The sequence below is a fragment of the Amblyomma americanum genome, chromosome 3 (genome assembly GCF_052857255.1).
Source record: "Amblyomma americanum isolate KBUSLIRL-KWMA chromosome 3, ASM5285725v1, whole genome shotgun sequence".
Classification (NCBI taxonomy): Eukaryota; Metazoa; Arthropoda; class Arachnida; order Ixodida; family Ixodidae; genus Amblyomma; species Amblyomma americanum.
Genome location: NC_135499.1, coordinates 160648990 through 160666642, shown reverse-complemented (window position 1 = coordinate 160666642; position 17653 = coordinate 160648990). Strand labels below are relative to the sequence as shown.

Below are 17653 nucleotides of genomic sequence, written 5' to 3'. Positions count from 1 at the left end.
TATTGGGATTTTATTATTTTTAACATAGAGGGCTGTGGTGGCTGTGCAGCCAATGTAGATATATTTTTCAGTACATCTACGCATGCCTTTTGTACACCCTGCTACTGCAATGCCTGCCTGAGTCCTGTGGTTCAGGCTAAATCGTATGTTCTCTGGCAATTATAGCATTGCGTAGTATGGCCTTTGAACAGAAAAGGTCACGAATCACGAAAAGCTCGTCAGGTCAGACTACTCGTGCGAAGCTGAGTTTGTTCTGACTTCATTTACGTTTGTTCATGTAACAGCTTTCTTGCTAGTTTGTTTTATTCGCCCAGGTGTTTCTGCGGAGATTGCTAATAATGTCACTCATCCAGTTTCATTTAACTGAAATTTGTGAAACGCACGCCTAAAATATTTTAGCAAAGTCGCCACATGCAGGATGACACTGAAGGCTACAATATGTGGCATTGAAGGGGAGAATATTGTGTATAAAAAAATCCCGAAGCGGCACCGCCACTCACCAGCTCTGTTCCTTCAGGATGACATCTCCAACTTTCGAGGCCTTATCTGCAGGCAGAAACAAAAAAAAAATTGAGTGCATTCCACCAGTGGGAAAGTGTACAGGATAATGTCGAAGGAAATTGGCATACTAAGCAGATGACACACCTGAACTGAATTACGATGGTCTCTCTATTCAGTGTAATTTTTGTAACAATAGCGCTGCAGTTGTAACTAGCATTGCATAGCATATTAAAATAATTTTAATTTTTGAAAATAACAGCACGAAGACTTAATATACTGTGTACCAGGAAACTATAGACCAGTTGCAACCAGCGCTGTTGCAAAAATAAATACTGTTGACCTTAAAGTTCGAGTAAAAGAACAGTGTACAATTGTAAGAAAGCCCAAAATAACATACGGAAGCCCAATTTCTAGGAAACTCTTCATTATTAAATAAAAAAGAAGGCAGCGTAGTTGGTAACATCTTGCACGCTTTTTGAGATAGATTATCTTTCTTTGTGCAGAGATGTGTATGTTACGGTTCTAAAAAATATCGAATATCTTGAAAGTGTTCAAAGATCTTAGCACTTTATGTATTGTAAAGACGCAAATCAAATAAGAAATGTGGAAGGCCACAATCTTTGTTAGCACAGCGCAGCTCACTAGTCAAGCGTTCGTGAGCACCAAACTAAACTTCGTCAGCGTCGTCTCCCGTCTGCTTTTTCTCCTTCGTCGGTACTGGCCGCTGGGGCATCAAACCCCTTTTGTCTGTCTTACAGTATATATAAAAAGGTTCCCGTAACTTCTGGAAAGGGACAGGCACATGCACGACACTCTTGTTAACGCGATAGCGTTAGGATGCACGTTCGGTGCCAACCCGCGGTGTGTATGAAGTAAATTCCTATATGTCAGTGGTGTGACGCCACAACTACATGAGCTAGAGCGGGTAACTCAAACACCCCACAACTATCACAAAGCATAGCAGTGATGACGTCACTACACAAATATTCAGTGGTCTACAGGGTAGCGCCGTCATTTCACCACTATAATGTAGTGCCTCCGAAAAGCAATAACTGCACTGCATAAATGGCTAAGCCGCGACACGCAACCCTTGCCCTTTGGGTTAAGAACCAGGCGCGCTACCTTTCGACCACGGAGAAGTTTTGATTGAGGGCGATAATGGAGGCCTTCTGTGAGCGTCTCGCACCACGGAGTATGCTACAGACCGGCCAACATCAATTATTAAGATGACCAATTAACGTGAGCAGTTATTGTCGCCAATTAACAAAGCCTATGCGTACGAGCAACCGAAATCCTCTTGCTGCATTGTACTGGCCCCCTCATGTGGCGGCCGCTGCAAATACAAGCGCCATTGCAGTACGCCGGAGCGCCAAGAGACGTCACGCGATGTCCCCACGGTCTCAGCACAGTGTGAATGTTTTTTTTATGGCTCCAAACAGCTAGAAATGTTTGCACTGACTGCTATCTGTTCTTTTAAGTGCTTTTCCAACGAAAACTGTTCCATACTACATTGCTTATCGCAGAACTCGTAAGGTGACGACAATTTTTGCTGGTCCTAAATAGGTGCCTTGTTCATCACGTGAGCGGTGCAGTGTCTAGAGGGCATTACGTTTTCTCGGCATTGTTTGCGACCCCAGCTTGTGTTGTTACTAACTCAGTGGCCCACCAATATTTGATGCACTGCTTATATCCATGGTGGCTGGGCACGGATGGGCCGGTGTCCAGCTTGCTGCATTGGTCGCAAGGTGCGCGGACCGCTTCCCGGCAGTGAACCTGTCGTCGTTGGTATCTCGAAGCCTCTGCGGAGATGTTGCACCTCGGCAACTGCGCTTGAACTGCCTGTCCATCGGTGCTTGCTCTAGCTGAGGATTATAAAAGGCATACTCGAATATCGGCATGCACAATGCATTTTAAGTGCGGGCTGCCCTGAAAGCTGTGCTTTCGCACGAGTACCACTCAGAATATAGGCAAATGACACCGAATTCCGTAAGGAATGTCGCCCACCAGTAAAGTCACCCTATTAATTCCATGTTATTTTTTCTGTTGTTTCAATGAACAGAATTTTCTTTTTTTTGCGGAGCCTGTGTAATAAAAAACAAGGCGAAACATGCACCACGTGAACAGCGAAAGTGACGATGAAGCGCGGCATTTGAGCGGGCACTTTACAGGTAGAAAAAAAGCTGGTGATGAGATGTGGACACTTTCACACTCCTTGCTACTTTATTGTGCTGCTGCGGTCGGTGAACTTTATTTCAGCTGAACTGCAATGAGGCAGCATTCATTGTGTGCTTTGAGACACACATTGTCCGCACTAGTAACGTGATTCACTGAGCGTTACGGCGACGCGGCACAGGAAAAATTATACGACGCCTAGACAATGCCCAGCCTGGGTTGTGACAACACAAGGGAGCCCGTCGAGGCATTTGCCGTCACATACGGTTTGGGGACGTCAGTTTCGTTTTCATGATGTTACATGACGTGACATGCTTGTTATGACCAGGCATGATACGTGTTGCTTGGTCGTATACATCGCACACATTGACTATGTCTGATCACGCTACCTGACAATTGACGTCGACCTATGTTTGACATTTGACGCCACCAAATGAGCCGATCAGCTTCTCATGCTGTCGAAGGACACAAGTTATACAAGCCTGCACTGGCATACTCTCCCAATATCCCTACGTTTCCGATAGTCAGAGTGAACTGTATTCCTATGATTTTCCAAGTACTTCATGTCAGCTTTGATACAGTACATCTGAAATACCCTTGGCGAAGAGGAAGCCTTTGAAGAGCTGCACATAAATGCCGCAGAAATTTTTACTCGATTTGCATGCATTAACCGAAATGCGGTGGGTGTTGTCACGTACCTGCACAGTGGCTTTAGCAGTGCTGGACTGTGAGCAGGTATAGAGCAGCGAGGCGTGACGGCAGTTGCGTGGAGCCAGGGTGATGTTTAACGTGGTTAGCGCGTTTTTCAGCACGCTGGTGTCCCCGTAGTTTGGTCGCTGACTATTGTCGCAGTCCTCGTTCGTAGCGACAGACATGATGACGGGGCGTTGCATCAGATCTCGCATGGTTCGCTGTCGTGCTGACTGCGGCGACGTCCAAATGGAGGCGCACGGCTGTGCCTCCAGTTTAGCTGGAATCAGAATAGATGTCATATATTTATTTCCAGAAGAAGCGGGTGCTGAAAAAAATAACTGTAGAGAAAGTTCTTTACTTTCCGACCTCAGGACTGGCTACATGTAGCGGAATCGTTAAAGACTACAGATAAACGATGCAGAAATCATATGCTTGTGTCGAATGGAAAACAAAACGGGGACATTTCGAAAGATTCTGAAAATCCACCTTTAGAATCTGCCAGGGCGACATGGAAGTGCGAACGTACTTCTGGGATTAAATCTAAAGTGAGATAAGTCAGATAAATATCAAAAACTGGGGGAACACAAAGAAGGCGGAAATTATGATCACAGCGAGAACAAGAACGGGCGATGTTAAGGTTCACGCTTACCGCCAAGCCACGTAGGAGGCGTTGGTGACTGCGGTTGAAGACAGCTGATCGTTGCGCCAGTCGCAGCAACGTTTGTGGCAGTCTTTGAATGAACCAGCACTGACCTGGAAGCATCGAAATCACTTGTTTACTGCTGAGCATCGTGCCGTTACTGTTGCGACTGTGTATAAACAAATAACCAGTCGTCATTAAGTACGACAAAAATAATAAGAAGCGTTTTCTCGGAGACCACAAGAATTGCCGCGGCTGAAAGGCTTCCCATATTCGAAACAAGCTTTAAATTCTCACGTAATACACTGTGATGCCTAACTTAGCTGAGCTGAAGTGCTCCAGCCGAGAGTAATTTCGAATTCAACAATGTGTCAGAGCACACCAGTGATGCCCGCGTTCTACTTACCACATCCTGCACCGTGACTACGGCGGGACAATCAAACATCGCAAACAGGAAGTCTGGCACCAACACCTCGAAACAGATAACCCTAGAATGGAATCTAACCGCGCGATGGCTAACGCCTCACTCCGAATAGAATGCTGTCTGGCTTCTCCGAAGGAACTAGCAATTGGCGAACGCTGGGAAGGGGCAATAAGGGTGCGAATAAAAAGGCTTTCTTACCTGGCGTGGATCGCAGTCAGCAGCTGCGGGAGATCAGAACAGACCGGCTGCATGCGCGAGAAGAACTGCGCGAGGAACGTGGTGCCAGCTGGTCTCGAGAAGAACGTGCTGCTCGAGCTGCCGACGGAACAACTTAGGAAAGGAAAGAAGGAACAACGGCTGAAAAGAAGAAAAATAATTGTTTTGGTTGTCCTCTGGAGATAATTTTCATATATATCAAACGTAGTGATTCTGAGAGATGTTTCTTTTTTGTTTTTGTCGGGCGCTTAGGCCACTCTTCATTGTTGCGCGGAGAGATCGGGAAAGGGATCAGATACGTTGCTGCAGCAGAAACTGATACATTATATAAAAAAGAGGAAAAACTATTTATTCACCTTAAATGCACGGGCTCGATCCCGGCCGTGGTGGCCGCGTTTCGATGGAGGCGAACTTCTAGAAGCCCGTGTATTGAGCGATGTCAGTGCACGTCTAAGAACCACAGGTGGTCGAAATTATCCGGAGCCCTCCACTACAGCTTCCCCCATAGCCTGAGTCGCTTTGGAAAGTTAAAATCTATAAAAACCTTACCAAATCGAAACAACTTATTCGAATTCTTTTCAGAAATAGTATTTTTTCTTGTGATTGGTGGCGTCTATCACATGCTGTTTTGAAAGAAAGACCTGCACTCCATTTCTGAGTAGGAATTACACCTACACAAAAAGGGATGAAAAGCATGCGCCTATTTCGCCATGGTTATGAAGATCAATATAATGATCGCCGGCATCCTTGTAGTCCTTCTCAGTGCAATATCAGCACCCTACGCGCAGGTCGAATGGCGCCTGGCTATGATAGGCTCATAGCGAAGTGGATAGAGGTGTGAAAATCAATTGTAGCAGCAGTGAATAACTCGTATTGACTGACCACCCCCCAGTGGCCGCGGAGAACAATCTGAGGAGAACGGGAAAACCGTGGAAATGTGCGGGAGCTAGTCTGACGTCGGAAAAATATGCGAGAATTGCAAGCCTGCCCAGGTTTCTCCGAGTTAATGCTGACTCCACGTGTATCCGTTTTTGTGATAACATAACCGCTTTCAAACTGCCAGTGTTGCGAATGGGAACATAGTAGCCGTTCAGAGGATGTTAATGGAATTTGAGCTCATGGTTGTCTGTTCTGCTCAGATATGCTCCCGCTACAGAAAGCTCACCTGCCGGCTGGCGTGTTTAGCTCTGCATCGCCCAGAGATGTACAGCAAAGTCGCATACCATTCGGATTATTTAGCCACGGTTACCGTTATGTTGTCGCTCTCATGTTGTCATGTTGTTTTCATACATATGCGCCGCCCTGGTGCACAATTATACGGTCTCAATTTTCGAGACAGCCGCAGAAATTCAGTGCTTACAATTGTCGGGATCTCAAGCCGCCCTCGTAAGCTTTGTTCAAGGACTTACACTGACTGTTGCTTTGCAAGACGAAATGTTCTTTTTACAGCGTGAAGATACGTGCCGCTATAAAAGTACTAGCGCAATTTTCACCTAGATTTGCAAATAGATATGTAAAGGAAATGGGCGTATCTAGGGTTGGTGGTCACAACAGGTTACTTCCGACGTAATATTAGTTGTCCGTGCATAAGGCTCGCAGCAGCACAATCTTTCAAAAGCACGTGGTTTCTTCCTTCCCCTCTCTGCCAGCTTGAGGAAAATGTTTGGTTTTGTTTATGGAAGTTTAACGTCCCACAGCGACTCAGGCTATGAGGGAGGGGCTAGTTGTTTATATGACGGCTCAGAGGCGTATATGGCGGCATATGGAGACAAACCGGCCCACAATTCCTGAAACAAAACTTTTGAGCTAGAATATAAGTTGCGAATTTGGGCACTTGATTACTGGTAATCCACCGCCAGTTACAACTGGGTACGTAACAGTCTTTGATGAGGCCAGCACAACAGTGCAAAACTGTAATGAACACGTTGTAAAATGGAGCTTTTTACCTCAATTTGCATACCGATGTGAGTGGAAGAAAGCCAGAAGCGATAATGACATACTTTCGAAAAAAAAAAGAGCATTCCAGGAATGCTTTACGAGATACGGTGTACGAGAAGGAAGCGAACTGGGACTTTATTCGGCTCCTATATCCCACCACTAATCTGAGTTACCAGTCCGTAGAATAGAACGGCTTCAAACGGCTACACACTGCTGCTCATAGCTTTGCTGCTGGACAGAAAGCCCCACTTGGGTGAAAAAATGAAGACAACAAAGCGTAAGGATACGGCTGCCGGTATATTAGCTTGGTAATTGTATTGAAAATTTTAGTATTTATTAACTGCTCCTACATTTTTTAACTCTTTATTCTTTGATTTATTACACTAAGCACATTCATTACCTTGAAACTAGTTCATCCTCTTCTCTTGGCCCTCTTTACTGAACCCTGGCATCCCCCTTAGTGGTACGTGCCATGTCACTTACGAAACAACACCAACCAGTGTTACCTGTACAAACGGCGCCTGACGACGATAGCAGCAGTGAATGTTTTTACTCCTCAAATGGCCTTTGACAATATTGTGGGGAGGCTTCGGAAACCGTGGGATGGTGCGAGAGCGGCCTTGACATAGCAAGAGTGCGTGAGAATTGTAAGCGTCTGCGGGGGGTTCGCTGCGACCTAGTTCACTCCACCTGCAGCGGCTTGCTGACTAAAAAAGACGCTTAAAAAAAGCCAGTCTGGCTAATGGCATTCTGGCAGCCGTTCACAGCATCATTAATAGAAGTACCGCACACGGTTGTTTGTTCGCACAATCGACACTAAGGTAATATGCTCGCGCCGCAAAAAACTTACCTTTTGGGTGTTGTGTTTAGCTATACGCATCGCGCAGTGGTGTCCAAGAAAGACACACGCTGGTGTGATTTCTTGGTCATGACTGCTGTCATGTTATTAGCATATTTTATCTATACTGCTGCGCTCTGTGGCAGAGTTGTAGTGTATCGCTCTTTTCGAGAACTCGAGAGTCAGTAAGCCGTAAATTGTATTCCGTCGTCTAAATGGTGTTCTTACAACCCTGATAGTCTCAAGCCACCTTCACAGCGTTGCTTAAGAACTTACAAACACTGTTGTTTTCTAAAGCGCGTGAAAAGACGTGACAGACCGGAATACACGAGAGGAATTTTAACTTGGCGTTCAACATTGATAACAGGAGAACTTCAGTTGTGCAATAAACGCGCATACTTAGTGACGGTTAGCACAGTTGGTTACCGCTGACATAAGGGAGTACAAATTAGTAAGGCTATCGAGTGAATTGAGAAACAAGGCGTACAAAAGCTGCAGTAGGATCTTCTCTATAGTGTGTAAGTATTGTATGGGTCCCTCACTGAACAGTAGGTATAGAAAAGATGGGAAAACTTCAGAGGTTAGCCGCTCGTTTCATATATGCCTGTGCAACAGCCGCGACTATCCGTCTGCTATACCGCAGGAAGCAAAGGCCGAGTGCTTGAAAGAACGCAGAAAAAATGCTCGAATTAAATTTATCAGCCGCTTATATTTTTTCGGAACAAGGAATAGCTACCCAGAAATGCATAAACACTGATCTAAATAGTTATGCCATAAGCGTAACTCTATACTTAACAAATGTTTACTCGTAGGAATGTCTATAAGAATTCATTTTTTTTTTCTAATACCATCGCAGATTAGAACGTACTACCGCATGACGCCCTTATCCTTGCTCTGATGAGTGATTTGAACCGTCAGTTGATCTCGTCGATGATGTGCTATTTGTTAACGTTGTGCGTTCTTTCTTTTCCTCTGTGACTTTTTTATGCACGACTGCATCTCCTTTGGCTTAGTATAAGTATGCGTTGTCCATTGTATCTGACCATTGAAAAGCCAAGCACAATCACATTTAGAGTTGTAGCTTGCGTCCAAAGGGGGTGCACAGCGCGCAGTACAACTGGCACAACGCGGAAATTTACCAGGAAGTATTGCGTATTGACAACGAGAATGTAAAGTTGATCTTGAGTGTAGCTCTGAGGTCAACTATGGTTTAGCTCGGCATAGTGTCCACAGTATAACGCGAAGCAGACTCGTGCCATCTCTGGATTATCCGCACCTCTGTAGGAAAATTCTCATTGCCTTATATGCCAGGGCAAACAAAAAAATTGCGTAGAATACGAGGTCTTCTATGACTGCTTTTGAAACTCTTCGGCTATATTGTTTTTGATGAATCCTGAATAACTGTTTTCTGCCAAATATTTCTACGTGGATGGAGGGTGAAGAGGGGTTTGGTAATGAGGTGATCTATCCCTGCTAGCTAGCTTTCTCACAAGCTTTTGTTTGCTCGCCTGCTATGGTTTTTTCTTTCCCAGCATTCAGAGCAGCTTGTTTAATTTTCGTTCAAATTTGGTGGTAACAAGTTTTCCTTTCGACTAGTTAACACTCCTCCTCTATAACATACCAGCGGAAAAGATCACACACCAGCTAAAGGGCACGCCCTTTGGCGGTTGCACCAAAGGAGAACAGTACGGGAAGAGCAAACGGAAGCCCTAATCGAGCGAGGATAATTCGCAAATCCTTATTCCTCTGCCGTGCAAACAGCCGGCAGGAGAGGACGAAATGATCTAGGACTCAACGTCTCTGCATGACGCACGTAGATTCGACGGTGTGAACCCAGGATGTCATAAATAGATATTGGGACGAGGAACCTTGCAGCGCAATAGCGTCATGGCTCACATGGCTTGAAGCACATAGAAGGACGTTCCAAGTCCAACAAACCCTCGCACTCCGCATTGCGCATCGTCGTCTTTTATAAATTTAGATATGTGGCGCGAACAGATGAGATTAGCTCAACCTCGATTAGCGCTTAGCTTGAGCCTAATATCGTCGCCAGACGTGCCGAAGACCCAGCAAAGCAAACCCACGATCCAATCAGGCTAAACACACGCTTTTGCACGTCTACGCTGTTTTGCTACGCTAAAACTCTACCACTTTTTTCCAGTTGCAAAGCTTCATAACACTCGTATACCTTTCCTTAGTCGTCGTATTGATGTACTCATGTGCATGCGGACGAGTAATTTCCAACTACAAGCGTATGTGTGAAACCGTGCTTTTCAAATGCATACTTCTTCGATGTGAAAATTGCAACCAGCATTGATTCCAATCTCGCTGGTCTATGGATCTGACATGAGCGCCCCTGACGCTATAATTTTGGTCGGTACTAGGAGAAACCGTTTGCTCCCAGACTTCCAGTGTTCATGACTGTCAAAGTGAGCTTTGCTTTGTAGTGTTTAAATGCCGGAGTAAAATTTGTCAGGATAAAAGGTATGATCAAGGAAGCGTTAATCTTATTCTAGAATGAGGTGTCATTCAGACGCGTTATCACGTTACATGGGCCGGTGACAAAACGCAGGCAGCGCCAAGAAACAACACCAACACCGGAGAAGTGGGAGGCTGCGCTGTCCTGCTCGAAGCCTCAAGGACAGCTCAACCTGATCGACATGACTCGCAAGACTGCAAAGGCCATTGGGGCCCTGGACTGAGGGACCCATCTACGCCGCGAGTATCTTCCTTGACAATAATGTTTTTCATTCGTTCAGACCTGGATTTGGCACTCTGATATGCTCAGATACATGAAACTCCAGTTTGCAGATCACCAGCTGGAGGCCACCGGTGCGATCTGCGTTTGGTCACAGCGCGTTTTGCGGGGCAAGTGTTCGTGTTGGTTTGTGAAAGCTAGATAGGAATGGATACTGTTCAATGGCTTTGAAATGGGGATGATGTGCTCTGCGATGTCTAAACGAGGGACCGTTGGGGAAGTGAGGGGAGTCTGCCAGACAATGAATTCCTAATAAGAGGAAGGCGGTGGCTTTACGGCAAGAACGCTATGACTGTCGGCGAGGCAGCTACAAGAAAAGCCCATAAAGTTTTAGAACTGTACACGACCGTTCACTTGCAAATTTTCCTATGCAGCTAAGATTGCAATTCCCGAAAGCTTGTTCTGCATGCTCTAGAAGTAACTAGATAAGCATACTGTGACCACTAGAGGCTTGTATTGATAGTCCATGTAGCCGTTTTTGCTGGTTATGCTGGCGCAGTCTGCCGCGGCTGAGTGCAGTGGGCGCTGACTAGAGCCCTAAAAGTGCTCCGTAAAGATGCTGTATTTAAAAGTATAGTAGAGGGCTCCCGATTAATTTAGATCAGCAGCGGCTCTTTAACGTGCACCGATAGCGTGCACTAAAATTTTATTTCTCCTCCGCCGAAATGCAGCCGCGTGGCTGGCATTCGATCAGGCATACTAGCGCCCCGAAGCCGAACGCCACAGTGCCAAAGCCACCGCGGCGGGCATTTGATGTAATTACCAAATTGGTGCATTACGTGGAAACTCCTCCAGAGATCTGTACAAAAAGCACACTCGCATGGAAAATCACAGCCAGAAATACTTCACAGCCCAGAGTAGCACTTTGAAAGCGTTCACAAGATTCGGCCAGGTGTCCACGAGACTGAAGGGCATGACCGTGTAGGGTCACGCACAAGCACTGTTCATGAACTTCACACTGATTCTTATCGGAGGCTGCCATGATAACACGATGTTGGGGGGTATTTCACACAAGCTTGCAACATGCCAGCCTCAAGGCAGTCAGCATGCTGTGGCTTGTGCAGGCTGCAGGCAGACCCATACGCCACGACATAGTTGATACGCGGGGCCGATAGCCGTAGCTGTAGCAAGCATTCTGGCCGGGAGCGCTGAACTTGTAAGGAGCATAGGCGGAGTGTTGGCTCACTTCACCTTTCCATGTGAGCTTCTGCACCCAAAGGGGTGTTTTCGACTTGAGTAACAGGAAAGTCTGACCAGAATGAATTGCAAAAGTGCAGACGAGTGAAACTAGTGAGCACAGTGTCCCGGATTCCTTTTCGAATGCACTGAAGGCGCCTTTAGTACGGGTCTTTCTCACTTTGGTTGCAGCCAAATCAATGCTATTGATTTTCAATTATAGCTTCTCGTCCGTAGAGTCCAGCGGGAATAGCAGAAGAAACTAGAAGTTGCGCACGGGTGTCCCTTGTTCGCAGCAGAACGGAAACAGGATTGCTTCGCGATTCATGCTCTGTTTTTCGTGGATTCGTCGGTGGAAAGGGCAGGCATGGAAGAGTGGCTGAAATCTACAGCAACTTCAGACATTCGACGGCATTGTGGCGGAAGCGATGCAGCTGGCGGAGTCATCAGTCTCATTACCAGCAACGTAAGTCAAGGCTCCGCGATTTCTTTCCGGATATGGGCGCCACCATGCAGATCTTGCTGGGACCATTCGCAATTCTTTCGCGATATTGAGTACGCCTGATTCAGCTCTTGAGTATAGCCATGTTTTTGTATGACTTATTATTAAGTATTCATATTGTTATTCACTTTGGATGCTTCGTAGTTTGCTAATTATAATGAGAACCAATGTCAACGCAGGCCTTTCGACCTGCCGTTGAGAGACTGCGAATGCCGTCCACTTCCGTCAGAGCTGCAGAACACTCGTTGGCAAGGGGGTGAACGCAGGAAAAATTCGATGAGGAAGGCGCTCGTCTTGAACTGTCGCTGTCGGACTAGCGCCTTCCATAGCCGGGCAGGAGGTGGGCGAGGCCGCTATTGGGGGTGGGGCAGGCCGTGCGGGGTCTCGTATCGAAACACAGCAGCCCGCACCCCGAAGCGGCCGCTTATTGAAGCTGCGCCACCGAACCCGAGGAATGCGCAGCGCTGGTCCGGATGCAGCCGTACCTGCGTAGTACGGGCAGATTGAGTGTATCGCCAACAGTACGCTTAAGTTTATAGGAATGCACTCCCAAAAAGAATAAAACCTACTTATCTTTCGTTATCAGAAACCCTATGTACAAGGTCTTTGTACCGCCACCTGAAGTTCTAGCGCAGTTTAAGCGCTTTATTTCGTGGTTGGTCTGAAATAAGCTGATATTTTAGAGCGCTGTCGCTGAAGTCAGCCACACAAATCTGAAGGCAGGAAACTATCTACATTAATCTAGCGATCCAAGCAAGATTCATGGCCCCAACACAAAAGGAAAATGACTTCGAAGTTTTCACGCGTTGTAAGACTAGAAATGCCAGTGCCGAACACGCATCTGAGACAGCATTGGTGATTCATGTTAGCAGCAAGCAAAAATTGTCTGGAAAATTCCCTGACACACCCTCATATATTGCTAACAAACTTCCTCTCAGTCTCGAAGCTCATACCGGATAGCTACATTTTAAAACAAAACCCGCATCGCACCAATCGAACTGCTACAGAATGAAACCAGGATCAGAGTTCTGCCCAACATCCCGTAAGCCAACGTTCCCGAGGACGTGAAGCCTCAAATATACAACGGTAGACGCCAAGCGGAAGCCATGCACCACAAACCGCACTCCAGGCTCATCAAAATATACACATACGTTGAACGCTCCAACGGAATGAATGACGCCTTTGCGATATACATTCATGGCACTGACAGTCCCGAGACCTACACTGGCGGCCCTTTTAGGGATCCACCGACTTGCAACACATTGAAAACGCAACCCGTCTTTGCAAGCTATACAGCAAACCACCCTCACAATCGCCACAGGTCTGCTCGGCTCTGCGTTACTATTATAAAGGCCGATCGAAATAAAGATTTACAGGTTTTATTAAAACTAGGCTCTGGGTTATTCACGAAATCCTCCTTTGCGTATAAATTACGCGGACAGGGGGACAGAAAATGACATGATAATTGCCGTCGCCAGGCACTTGACATTAAAAGCTGCGGCTACTATTATAGCTTAAATTGAAAAAAAATACAGTCGCGTTTCTAGGCTTCTTCATTCGGTAAAATCATTTAAGAGCACGCGTGTTTCGAGATATTCGCCTTAAATTTCTAGTGATTTCATGTAATTACCCTGCAATACGATGGAGCCGACGCGATACTCCTCGATAGTGTGACTAAGCTTTTGAGTCGGGCGTTTCTGCAATTTAGATAGGCGAAAGTGAAGGAGACAGCTATCAGCTTCACCAGTATCTCTACGCCACTTGCAGACGAAACGCCGCGTCAGGTAGGAAGGAGTTTCGCGCCCTTCGTCAGCGACTTGCATACATGCGCAAATATGTGGATGGAGCTAGAGTTCTACAAGGAACAGGCAAGCGAACAAGATGAATACATGCGCAGGAACGAATTTTGACCCCTGCACCGCATCCTCCCCTCACCACACAACACTCGTGATATTTCGTACAATCCAAACCTACGTACCTCACCCCGCATAGACTTCATTTATGCGGATACCGCAGCACTAAAACTGACCCGGTTGTCCTCATCAGATCGCAGACATTGAGCGTATGCTTTGCACGTGAAACACTGGCGAAGTCGCACCTTACTTTTTCCTGTCCTCCCAGCCACAACCTGGAACGCTTGGATACATTCGGCGTAGCTAGGTAGATTGCGGGCTCAAGCTTAACACGTGACACACCTCCTCCTGTGGTGGGTCACCAGCACCCACCTACTTTCTGCTTTGCTAATATTCTGGACAAGAAGAATTGCAAAAGCTGCGCCATGTGAATAAATCTACGGGAAATAGTTTCATTCCCCTGCGTTGCGGCGTTGTGCGCTGTCAGGGCAATACAAAGAAGACAAATCCTGCATGTCGGGTTGCGAACATCAAAACGAGAAACATTTGAGTGAGACTCAATGAAGGTGCAGTTAATTGTTCAATTTGAAGTTACGATGGCATAATTGAAAATGCTACAAGAGGTCCCTTTGTAGCTCTTGTCCATTAGCTAATATGATTGTGTTTTTCTATTTCAATCCATTTTCACGGCGCTGGCCAAAGCGACTGCGGTCTTAGATCGAAGACTCCTCCTGCTTTGCTCCAACAGCCTTCTACCCTCTTAATAATGTTTATTCCTGTTTTTTAAAAATTCACTTTTTATGTGCTCAGCTTGAGTTTAAATTGATGCTGATAGTACAGTCGCGAGTAAAAAAGATTAGCACACATGATGGAACACCGGAGCGCCGGAATGACAACGCGTGGCGCTGCGGGTGACGAAAAGGCTGATAACGAGAATGCCGGGCCGTTCATATTCTACAGTTTTGGGGGGTTCAGCGCACTGTCACGGCCCAGCAAAATGTATTTTTCTGTCTCCCCCGCTCTCTTTATTTAAACGCAGCCTTGCTCACGCAGACAACTGGTGAGGAATACGATAGTTATTTTTTTTGCTTGTTTTGCAGTTATTTTTGCAAGTAGCATCAGCCGCGCTGTGCTTGGCACCTGCTTGAACAGCTCTGCATCCAGGAGCTGCCATGGCCTCCCAAGGGAACAGATTTTAATATAATTGAAAATATATGAGGGTTAATGAAAAAGCGACTAGCTAAAAGGCAGCTGCACAAGCCATCGCGAGATATCTTTTCGATGGCGGTTCAAGAGGAATGGAGCAGGCACCAGGCTCTACCTGACCTTGCAAGCAGCCTGTTTGACTTTCCCTGAGCGCCTTCAAAGCATTGCGAGGGTCGATGGGGCCTATGCACGCCATTAGTGCAACATGTTTGCTCTCGCATCACGATAGCGAGCTGGCTATCCTCCTTACTTCTTTTCCTGAAGTGCTCCTGGTAATATTGTTACTACACTTTCCCAACAAATTAACTTGTGGGAATTAGTTGCATGGGGAAAATAAAAATCCTTTTGACAAACCATCACGGACATAAAAAAACAGTAATAAAAAAGAAGCCATCTTTGCTCATGATAACTGAGCCAAAATAAATGCCGCATGCACAGCCACGTAGGGTCCGCACTTCGACGCACGGGCGATGGCACGCTTGATAAAGCTTACTTCCTGCCGTCGCCCCCCTATGCTGCAAATATGGAAACGGTCCGATAGGCAGGTCTGCAAACCGCAGAGCCGCGTGGTGAGATATACAAATTCTGATCGCCAGTGATTTGTGCTAACAGTTTTTACTCGCGACTGTACGTGTTCGCATTAATTATACATCGAGCAAGGACTCGCACACAAAAATAGAATGGCATCCAGAGCAGTCGCGGCTCGCTTGGCATTTCTCGCGCTCGTTATAAAAAGTTAGCCAGGCTGCTTAGTCTGAAGTAATTTTATGCGTGAATTCCGTACGGGCTGCTCACTCACCGGCCGCGCCGATCAGCCCTGCGCTGTTCTCCCACTTCCTCCCAGCGGGGATCGGTGCCCTCACAGGTGGAGCGTAGGTTGGGGCTGACGGCGGACAGCTGGGCGTCGGCGTCGGGGTCGGTGCTGTCTCCATCCTCCTTCCCAACGGGACATTCGGGGGTCTGCTCAACGGCCGCACTTGTGACCCCAGCTAGCTGTGCCTGCGTTAACGAAGGCGCTCCCATGTCAGAGTAACAGGACGAGGGCTCCTGAATATTACACTAGCACTGAAGGCTCTCTGATGATAAAGATATTTTATGCAGATAGCTACAAAAGGTAGCTATAATCGTATTTCAGTTGGTAAAATGAATACACATTGCAAGCTGCGGTCATTAATAGTCGAATTCTGAAGTCGAGAGTTTGACCACATGTATTTAAGCATCCAGATGTAGAGCGACATGATGTGTAGAGCGACATGCAGGATTTTCTTCATTTGGCCTTTACACTTTCAACCGGCATTTGACCTGTGTGGCCACAAGAACACAACGCGCGTGATTTAAACTATTTCTAATTCCTTGAATGACATGCCGCTGCTTCTGCATTCCGTTTTTTGGGGGGGTTATTTAGGGTCATCACTAATATTTTCTTAGCTCCAGCGTATAATTCCATGGTTGTAGGTGACTTGTACGCTGTAAAACGCGAAAAAGGAGGCAACAGCAAAACCTGAGCCAAAAAAAGGCACCAGACATTTGCGCTGACTTAAGATGCCGTTTTTTTTTTTTAAGCGAAAGGCTTCACTACGCTACGTAAAGCAGTCGTCGCGTAGGCCAGAGCCCAACGACGTTAGCTGTGTATGAATATATGTGGTACAGCTATTGTGTCGAACCCTTGACCTCTCACTTTGTTTATGAACTTTAATTGACCTCTGATATTGGGTGACCTTTGGGTTGAACTTTCACTCTAAGAACATCCGATGGGGTGATGTGAAGCTACGTGATGGCATCCGATGGGGGTGTCGTAAGACCATGGGATACCACGCGATAGCCACGTGGTGGTGTGGGTATATATAAAACGGCTGTCGCGAGCGCGTAGCGAAGCTGCCATGGACGAGCCTCAGGCGCTTATCAAGAGTCCTTGCTTTTCGATGAATTTCAGGATTAGCCAAGTTAAGCCACTGCCAATTTTTTGGTTCACTATTTCACTTTGGTGGCTTCTTGATTGTTTGTTACTATTCTGCTGGAGGTGTGTTGGTTTTTTGGGCTCCATTTTATCTATCCACAGCTTAAAACTTGCTATCCCACTTCGACTCTACAGCACGAACCATACACTTTCGAGTTGCACAGGCTGTGCGACCGTTTTGACCTAAAAGTGACTGTCGCAAATGGTAGCAACGCTCGAAAAGCTACAGTCGCCGGCCAGTCGCATGCTCGTTGATTTTTGTAGCTTTGCGACTGCGCTAACTGTTAAATAGTCAGCGGCGCCGCGGATGTTAACGAAAGGTTTTCACATGCGGATTCTCGTTTCGGGTAACAGTCAGGATCGTCAACTCTCGCTCCGAACCTTAGCAGTTTGGGAGAACGATTAGCAGGGCACACGCGTAAATTTGAATACCAGTACAGTCGGGCCGCTGCGTGGTCGCAAGCGACAGTCAGGTGCACGCCCCGTGCTACTGTCCTATCATGCCTTAGTTTTTAGGTGTGTTATCGTTGGAAATTAGAAAAGGGAACAGCCAGCATAAAGAGTTGATCGCTGTCCCCTTTGATATCCTGCTCAATGAAAAGTAATTGCATAACACAGAGTTGCCTCCAGTCTGGGCTAAGTCGACTTCCTAGTGTTGCTACACTGCAGCAGTGGTCAGCAACTGGCCGTTAGGAACCATTCAAAATTGGTGATGAGAAAAATGCAAGATCACGTTAAAAGAGCGGCTGGCCATTGCCCCCTGGACTATTATTCATGGC

General features: G+C 46.6%; 1 protein-coding gene across 1 annotated transcript; it reads right to left on the bottom strand.

Annotated features, from left to right (window-relative positions):
- Positions 1-496: 496 nt before the first annotated feature.
- On the bottom strand, positions 497-15940 carry LOC144124204 (uncharacterized). Its single transcript, XM_077656853.1, has 6 exons — positions 15717-15940; positions 4629-4760; positions 4120-4175; positions 3372-3643; positions 2168-2363; positions 497-546 (listed from the first exon to the last, which is right to left on the bottom strand). Exons 1-6 carry the CDS (start codon positions 15938-15940, stop codon positions 497-499), a joined length of 930 nt encoding a protein of 309 aa, XP_077512979.1.
- Positions 15941-17653: the final 1713 nt, after the last annotated feature.